The sequence below is a fragment of the Pinus tabuliformis genome, chromosome 9, assembly GCF_031772625.1.
Source record: "Pinus tabuliformis cultivar Carrire ecotype Pingquan chromosome 9, CPIR1, whole genome shotgun sequence".
Classification (NCBI taxonomy): Eukaryota; Viridiplantae; Streptophyta; class Pinopsida; order Pinales; family Pinaceae; genus Pinus; species Pinus tabuliformis.
The window spans coordinates 727,999,972-728,009,731 of record NC_142307.1 but is presented as its reverse complement, the minus strand read 5'-3'; the positions used below and the strand labels follow the sequence as shown (position 1 = coordinate 728,009,731).

At 35.6% G+C, this 9,760-nt stretch overlaps 1 protein-coding gene across 1 annotated transcript; it reads left to right on the top strand.

Moving 5' to 3' along the window:
* The first annotated feature begins 8,344 nt into the window (after positions 1 to 8,344).
* LOC149150763 (protein FLOWERING LOCUS T-like) lies at positions 8,345 to 9,268 on the top strand. The gene is made up of 4 exons (XM_089442946.1): positions 8,345 to 8,575; positions 8,669 to 8,712; positions 8,818 to 8,855; positions 8,967 to 9,268. Exons 1-4 carry the CDS (start codon positions 8,345 to 8,347, stop codon positions 9,266 to 9,268), a joined length of 615 nt encoding a protein of 204 aa, XP_089299072.1.
* Positions 9,269 to 9,760: the final 492 nt, after the last annotated feature.

Here is a 9,760-nt window from a genome sequence, read left to right as displayed (position 1 = left end):
GTTTTAAGCAAAAGTAACTATTCTTGTTTGCACAGAACATCCCCTGGGGTTGAATGTTGTCAGTTGGTGCAATGTTGTGGCTATGGTTTGATATGTTAGAAATTTGTGGAACTTCCAAATGGCATGCATTCATTGTGGGAGACAAGTCACACCCTCAATCTGAGAAAATATATATAGTGTTGAACAACTTGGCTAAGCAGATAGAGGAAGGAGGATATGTCACGAACACAAATTTTGTAATGGATGATGTGGAGGAAGAGGCAAAGGAAGACATGCTACATAGTCATAGTGAAAAGCCATCTGCGCATACAAATCTAGTGAAGCTAGAAAGCGTCAGTTTAGCTCCTAAAATTTTTCAAATGAGCAAAGAAGGGCAAGGATATTAATGGGCTGAAACAAACCAGAATAACAGGAGCTTTAGCATTATCTGTTTTAGAAAATTAATAATATATTATTATCTAAAAACAGAGGCGTAATTGAGCGTTTTGGTTGATGAAGCCGTACCAGAAACGTCTTTAAGTGATATATTTAAAAGTAAAACATTACCAAGTAATTATATACAATGATGAGAAAATGAAATTTGAATCATATACAATGTTGACAAGTATTATCATAAAAGTGGAAAAAACTTTGTACATGTTTTGCAATGTATTTCTTGAAATTTTACATATGGTCTATACATAGAGACATGCTAGGTAGTTAATAACTAAACATATATACAATAAAATCATTCTATGACATATAGATGTAATTGACAATGAGCAGCTAATCATATATGCATGATGGGGCATGGCATCAACAACACCAATTAATGTTTATTGTGGTGCCAAATTGTGCGAGTTGTTCCTGCAATTGATTCTGCATTTTCCTGTGTGTGTCCCTTTCATGGATGTGAATTATTTTTTTGAGTATTTTTCTTATCTTCCGTAACAATTCAATAGTTGGACGCAAACGGTAAAGAGGCAATGATTGTCGGGGCAGGATCCTTGCTTGCATATCTTGTAAGGTAAGTTCCTGTTGCTGAATTTCTTGGCAATACTCATACAACATTCGTAGGTAGCCTGTATCCATACCTGTGGCCATCAAAAAAGAAAACATTGTAAGTGACAATGGATGTGTTTGCTAAAAACATATTTTTTTAAGAAATGAAGTAAAATAAATAATTTTTAAATAATTATGAAACAATATGAGGTTAAATGGAATAGTAAGGGAATGTATGTGAAATTTGGTTAAGTAGCAAGTGGTGTTTACCATGTGGGTAAATATGGAAGACAGGGTGTACGATTGGCTAGAGTGCATTTTCCTGTACATATTTTGATGCGAGTAGTGATTCCTCTTGCTACTTAACCACCCTTGAAATTGCAATGAATGCTAGACCTTGCCGTTCTTTGCTGAAAACATATTGTTTGAAGGTTTGAAATAAAATAAACGATTTTTAAACTAATATAAAATAATATGAGGTTAAATGTAATAGCAAGCAAATGTATGTGAAATTTGGTTATGTAGTAAGTGGTGTTTACCATGTGGGTAAATCTGGAAGACAGGTTGTACGATTGGCTAGAGTGTATTCTCCTGCACAGATTTTGATGTGAGCAATGATTCCTCTTGTTGTCTATGCTTAAGATATGGATTCTTGTGCATTTGTGCAATGCGTGAGAATGGAAATGCTTGATTGATTTGAATGTCTACCAATGATTGCACTCTTGAAATTGCGGTGAATGTTAGCCCTTGTCGTTCTTTGGTGTCGATGTCTACTGTTGCTTTGTCTAATGTCATTCCTTGTGACTTGTGTATCGTTAAAGTCCATGCCATTCGAAGTGGTATCTGACAGCGTGTACCCCTTGTGATGGGAGAAATGGGTACATATGTTGGGTGTGAAATGTTCCATGTTCTTTGGTGTTGATGTTTACTGTTGCTTTGTCTAATGTCATTCCTTGTGACTCGTGTATCGTTAAAGCCCATGCCATTCAAAGTGGTATCTGACGGCGTGTACCCCTTGTGATGGGAGAAATGGGTACATTTGTTGGGTGTGAAATGTTCCATGGTGTTCCTTTGTATTGTCTAAAGTCGACGACCACAAAGGATGGTAATTCTGGGGGCTTTGAGTTAATTGAACAAAATATTGAAATGACTTTCCCAAGTGTACCATTGACAAGGCCTACATTTATCCACAAGTTGTTGGTGAGCATAACTTTTTGTTCTTTGCATAAGATCACTTTTGAGGGCAAATGTTCATCTTCTGTTGTAGTAGAAGTTTTCTGCCTTTATTGTTCTGCAGAGAAAAGGGTGACTAGAATGTTCAATTTTTTAAGCATTTTCTTATTATGCAAGACAACTGAGTTATTCATTGCATATAGGTGCATGGATTCTTCAAATGTGCATTTCTCTTCATGCGTAAGAGACAAATTTGTCCTTGACATTAGGAGTTGCCAATCTTCAAGTGTAGATATTCCATTTCTGAGATTTGTGAGTATTTGCCGGAAAGCAACCTGGGACGGGCTAGCTCCTTGTTGGCGAAAAATAGTTGAAAGTGTTATGAATGTGTCAAAGTTGTGCCAAAGTGCAGTGCCACATGATGTCCCAGCGTATAGAGGAATGTATTTTACAGGTGGTAGTTGGCCTAAATCTCCGACAAGGATAATTGAGCGATTACCAAATGGTGCATTTCGGTGAAGGGGGAATGCCTCTCTTAGATGATAACACATATTTCATTAAATTTGGAATTAAATAGTGGATATGGAATTTCAAAATAACCAAAATACTCAATTCTAATAATGTCCTTGTAATAAAATTTTTCCAAATTTAATGAAATATGCATTTGATCGTTAATGCACGAAAGCATTTTTGGACTGATGAAGTTCATTTCATCAATGAGAATGTATTCTACATGACGGAGTTGCTCTTGCAGTTGTAGGAGTGGCTGGCCTTCAAGAGGATGCATTGTTTGGATAGGGATACGAAGGGTAGAGTGAATTGTGAGGGCATTTATGTTGAAAGCTGCAACGTCGGTTGGTGCAAGTAACAACAAAGGGTTTTTGTTTGTTGGTGAGTTTTCCACAAATACATGGTGTAGACATTTAATGAAATGGGATTTTCCTGTCCCAGTTGTTCCTTGTATGATGATTCTTCATGGGGGTTTTGGCGAAGGAGTTTTGAAGTGTGCAAAAATAGTGGTAAAAGCTATGTTTTGGGTAGGAGATAATGTGTCATATTAGGGAAGGTTGGAAAAAGAATGATGTTGGTTTTGAATAGTTGAGCGGTTAAATTCAACGAAATTTATGGCAGTTTCTTGCAAGTGGAGAGGGATAGTAGTATGTGACCAATTGTGGTTGGCATCAAAGTCGCGGTAGCCAATCATGTCGAGGTCATCAACATAAATATTGTAATCTGGGTGGATCTGAGAGAGGATTTGCCATTCATTCATCTGCATGGAATCAAGAGGGGTGTCGGAGATAGATTGATCTTCAGTATGTGGGGTTTGTGGGTTTTCAATTTCTCGATGGACATGCCATGGTGTATATGTACCATTTTTTTGTTCCCACTTTGCAATTATTTTTGCATCATTTTAACCAATATCATTGGGGAGTGTGTGGAAAGGGAAATACAATAGTAATTCACTCTAGCAAAAAGTGGCATAAGAAGGATCATCAGAGGAAGGAATGACATTGTAGCGTGGCAAGACATGTACAATCATTGGAGGGAATATGTGTTTCCATTGGTTTTTTTTTCCGACGGGCAGAATATGACCAAGAGCATGCAACTTCAAGGAGGAGCAGTGATTCCAATGAAATAGGCCTGTTCATGTATGCAAGGATAAAGTTTGGTGTCGAACGGGGATTCTCATTATCTTGAGAAACACGTTTGAACACAATCCTGTTAACATTCAAAGAAACAAATGTATGGCTACAGAGAGAGAGAGGTAGCTTTTGTAACGTATGGCATATTTCTTGTGCTCCAATGTCTCTATTTGCAATGGTTTCTGGATAACAGCAACAGTAGGTGCTTTTGGAATGACACTTTGCGAAAGCCGTGATAACATTTGATGGTAGCTCTCAAATCTTATTTCTGCTTTTGTTGCATACTTTAAAATATAGTTTAACATAGCATGGCGAGATAGAACTGGTTGACAGTCAACATTTGCTCTCCAGATAGAAAGTAGATCATCACTGTGAATATTCAATCTTTCATCATTGCGAGCAGGGACGTAGGTGTTATGACCTTTATCATCAATGAAAAGTGAAGATGTGGAGTTTAACTCCCACGGTACTCCATACTGACAGCTAAGTACATTATATTTCTTGCGAAGACAAGAAGATTCATGACACTTTGTATGACGTTGAATGCAGTTGACGAGCTCTGCATAGTCTTTAGACTGGGTGGCCTTGAATATTGATGTTGTGTCAAGAAGACATGGGTTATGAATTGTTGATTGGTGAAGCAGAAGATTTTGGTGTTCTAGCTGGTGTGGATTCCAGGTAGTTACATAGTGGTCAAAATACTTCTTTGCATCAACAACTTCTAATGCATTGTTCTAGTCAATTGTGTCCATATTTGGTGCATTTTGCAACCAGAGGAAGCCATGAATGTGTGCAGATCCTCTATGTTGCCATTCGTATTTGAATATAATATGAAGGTAAAATTTGGTTAAAACATATATGCAGCATAGAAAATTAATGTAGAGGGAAATGGATATTAAAAAAATACTTGCACCAGTAGTCTATTGCGTGGAGGCCTTTTTGCAGGATTTCTTTGAGGAAAATTGTAAATCTGCAATGCATATATTGGGATGTTAGATGTGGGTTTTTAATTATGTTTTGAATTCTCCATTGGAAGTGGTTGTTTGAACTAGAAGGAACATTGGTAGGCATGATCATGTGCAAGTCATGCCATTTAGTATCAGCTGCACTGAGAGTGAAAAAGAATGTCGGACTTCCTATTTGTTTGATCATGTCAGTCAGCTCAGATTGTCGTTTGTTCCAAAAATACTGTGTTCCTCATAGGACTGAACCAAACCACATTATTTGCTTGGGTAATTTTGAATCTAGAGAGTCACAAAGACATTGTCGTAGGTCCGAAACTGTTGTTGGCAAGTTGTTCTCAATGTAATTCTTCACAAAAACACTAGCAGTTGTGTTGGCTACATGGGGCCTGACCTAGGTTTAGAGGTGAATTAGCCAAACAAATCCCGAAACTACCAACCCTTTCGGCAACAGTCTGCAGTGCGCGGACAGAGGTCTCACCCGAGGTAGTATGGGAGGGTGCTGGAACCAGATTTCCACACCATAGGGATGTCTTTGATGAGTCTTTAGAAGTTCGCGGTCCGAATCTATGCACTGTGCTGCTTCCGCGTTGTTGTCTATCCCTCGCAACCTACGTAACTACGTTCATGCGGCTATGTGACGGGCACGAAGGAGGTATCCTTTTGTTGATTTATTCTTACTTAGTAGTCTTAGTTTAGTTGTGTAGGCTGAATATTCTTAATTATTATTCAACATTTATAACCAGTGTGCATATATATAAACTGTAAAAAGATGCATAAGATAACAGAAACACAAATACACAGTAATTCCAAATCAACTTATCTTTATTATTATGTTTCTCCGATACAATCCCAACTCCTACCCTACGCACTCAGCTGCAGGGGTCCGCGCACTCAGCTGTGGACTCTAGGCCTCTGCGCACTCAACTGCAGAGCCTTTTATCTACTCCTATGACCCAAGACTCGAACTTATAGACTTAGAGTTATTCCTTCATCGATAAAGACTTTCTTTTTCCCAAAAAGCTTGCCTTACATCTTTAGAGCCTCGCTCTATTTATACAATCCCATGGTCCACAGACCATGGGCAGGCCGACATTACAATATAATACCTTACATACTCAAGGAGTACTATGGTGACTTATACATAAGATGGACCACTCTAAGCTAGCTATTGGAAACTCTTAGTGACACCTAGTTTTGAAGTACCATAGTGGTATACATAAGTACATCCAAACAAAGATGGATTTTTTAGACATCTCCTTAGTAGTAGTCACTTATCAATATGTTGTCAAAATTGAGCAAAAGTTTAAGTGACGAATAAGCGGGAGTTTGGGTCCACAAATTATCCACGATAGAAGCTTGGAAAAGGTGGCGATAAATCACAGAATAATGGATAGAGAATGGAGATCCAACCGCAAGACAACTAACCCAAGTCACAAGAAAATGACACTAGAAAGTGGCATGAATTCCACAAAAGCCCTTGGCACAAAAATAATGAATTGCACTCAAGAAAATCATAGTTGGTTGAGCTTGAGGAAAATTCCAGCTCAAATTATGATTTTGAATAGGATAAAGGAAATATGATCATTGATGTAGAAACTACTATTATGATCATAACTATGAAGATCCAAATAGAAGACTCAGAGCTTCTTGAGCATGGGGAGTGTCATTTTCATTGACAAAAGTGGGTGAAAGGGTACCCAATACATTTCATTGTTGACTGTGGGAACCAAATGAGTTAATCTCCACTAAGCCCATCAATATATTGAAGATACTGATAATGTCATAACCACTAACCACACAACAAGTGTTGGTTGAGGCATGGAAGAGACACTTGTGTTAGCCATCAATGTTGGATATCCTATGATATCAATCACTCCAAAGAAAAGGCAATAATGATGTTTCCCCACTTATTGTTTGTGATATTTTTCTAGGACAACCTTATATGTGAAAATGTTATATTGTTTATGTGTCTCGACCGTGAAGTGTAATTATTGCTATAAGCGATCATCTATATAAGATAACACAAGTAGTTCCAAAAATGAGAAACTTATTAATGTTGGAAAAACAATAAAAAAAAGTAGCCTTTCATACTTCCAATATTATGTTATTCATGGTTCAACTAGAAGAAAAAAAAAATCAGCACAACTTTAAAGCAAACTCTCTATATAAAACAATTATTTTAAATTTCTATTAAATAACCAAAATTATAATTATATATATAACCAATTTTAATTTTTTTAATAATAACAAAAATTATATATATATATATAATTTATAATCCCTCAAGTGCAATTTCAGCATGTCCATTGGCCTAAAAATTCAAGTGCAATTTCAGCATGTCCATTGGCCTAAAAATTCAGATTTCAGTGGTCTTTCCTTTCCCGTCCTACCATAATTTAATTTCCAAAACTTTTTTATTCCAAATTATTTGGATTAGGTGATCAAAACAGTTATAGAAAGAAGTCAAATATTAATTTTTGATGTGCAAAAATTTAATTTATAAATTGTTTTATAAAGAGATGGTTAAAGAATTAATTTACTTAAAGAGAAATGATTAAAGAATTAATTTATTTGAAAATATATATATATATATATATTCATTTAAATATTTTTTTAATTAAATAAAAATACTAAAATAATAAATATAAATTATATAATATATGCACTTTCAACCTCTCATTATTATTATTATTATTTTTAATAAATTCAATATAGAAAAGCAATAACCAGATGTCAGATCAACAAACCTACTTCTTATCTCCATGTTTATTTTCCTAAAATCGTTGAAGGTTTCTTAATATACTTCTTTACGTTTACATTTTTGAGGGGTCTCGGAATTATTCTCATTCTCCTCAATTCACATCAAAAGAGGAAATTGATGTGGTATTTTGGTTTGTTTCTAACAGCTTATATATTATATATCAACACAGATTTTTTAAACATCGAACAGATTCAAATTAAATTGAGTGAAAACTCAATTGTTTTAAATTATGATAATTAAATATTTGGAATTCATTTTAGAAGAAATCACATTGGTAGATTAATTAGTGTAGTTAATTAACAAATTAATTTGAAGCGCGTCCAGCTTAATTTAGAAATGTCATTTCTTTTCAAATAAGTTTCAAATATTCTAAATATAAATCAAGAAACTTGAATTTTAATAATAATTGAATTTTAATTATCACAAAAAGTTGAATTTTAATGATAATTAAAATTAATCTACTTCGATAAAAAAAAATATTATATATATATAATTTAATTATCTTTAAATTTTTTTAAATTTTAATTTGTAAATATATTATTATTTTTATTTTATATATATGAAGAGACCGTCTGTGTAAAAAAAAAAAAAAAAAAAAAAAAATATAGATGTCCTTCAACTTATTTCCTCCTCTTTTGTCGTTCAGTTTTGAAGTACGATATCATGTGGGTCCCTCTTTTCTCGTTTAAAAAGGATGAAATGCCTCTCGGCAAATTTCAGTAGCGTCGTCCATTCTTTCAATAATTCTTTTTGTTCGCTGATCTTCCGTCCATTTTTTCTTTCTTCATTTCGGATCCTCCCGCTTTGTGTTGCACAAAGAAATGGAGTACTTAAGGCAGCCGCTGTTGGAGTCGGGAGTTATCGACCGTGTTCTTGATGATTTCAATCCTCGTCTGCAGATCATTCTACCCTACGGCGATAGGGAAATCGGCATAGGTGACCAAATTACCTCTACTGAATCGCAACGCCGTCCTCCTTGGTTTGATCACTATCACAATGTTCATGATCTAGAGCTACAGGAAATCTTCAGAAACCCCAAATTAGTAGCATGTGTAAGTTTAATCAACATGCAGTTCCGCGATAATAATTTACTTCGTGAAACAGAAATTCATATCTTACTAACTATTTCATAAAACCGTAATCAGATGATCACGGATCCTGACGCTCCTGGAGGAGAGTATCTACAGTGGTATTTTATAACTCTCGCCTCAACTCAGAACAATTTTCCGATAAAATGCCATGCGAATCCATTAACTAATTTCATACTAACTCTATTAATGGCCACGTTGTGCAGGTTAACTCTTGCTTTCGTTTCCACCGAGAGTGATGCAGGTATCATCGTTGCTTTTCTCTCTTTGAGCTTCAAATTTATCAGTAGATCGAATATGCGTCATACATAATGTTAATTGTCACAAATATTCTTGTTTCTTTGTGCCGCAATAGTCGATTTGCCGGTGAGGGAGCTGGTTGCCTATGAACCTCCAAGATCTGGTGCCCGAATGCTAGTTTTCACATTGTTCAAGACTCATGAATTTCAGTCAATCATTCCGCCCAACTCTCGGGAGAACTTCAGCACCAGAGCTTTTGCTCATAATAATGCACTTGGATCGCCGGTGGGTGCTTCTTTTTTCTACATAAAAGATGAAAATGAGGACCAGAAACGGGAAAGTGCTCGCAGGGCAGGCCGGAATTACAAATCTTTGTCTCATCTTGTGAGGGTAGAGATCATTATCAAGAAAATCTAGTAGCAGACTCGATCCCTGGTTAGTGACGTGCGTAGTGTTGTTCCCACGGTGGTATATATCATGTAGGAGTGAGGTATTGGTGGATAACAGTGAAACTGGGAAATAAATTCCTTCCTTCTGTTTCAACTTTGGTGTGGTTATCATGGATATATCAAAGTGCAGTGCAGTGCAATATAGCTTCTTGCATTCTGTTTGCTTTGTGTCGCTGAAGATATGAGAGAATACAATGTGATATAAACTATTTCCTAGTCGTGATCATTGTCACATATTTTAAATTTATGATATATTTTGTATGATCGACAATGTTTCGTGGAAATTTATTTTTAAGATCAACATTTTGTGGAAATAAAAATTGATTTAAAAGACAGTTGGTTCTTGATATCGTCGAGCATTTTACTTTTTACATTCAAACTAAAATGTAGATTAGAAAAAAAGAAATGTTAATAGTGCAACATGTGGTAGCCAATACATGCACATCTCGGAGCTGTTGTA

Coding starts and splice junctions, on each gene's coding strand:
- LOC149150763 (XM_089442946.1), top strand. CDS start 8,345: ATGGAGTACTTAAGGCAGCCGCTGTTGGAGTCGGGAGTTATCGACCGT. Junction 8,576..8,668: donor ACCCCAAATTAGTAGCATGT/GTAAGTTTAATC, acceptor AACCGTAATCAG/ATGATCACGGATCCTGACGC. Junction 8,713..8,817: donor GGAGGAGAGTATCTACAGTG/GTATTTTATAAC, acceptor CACGTTGTGCAG/GTTAACTCTTGCTTTCGTTT.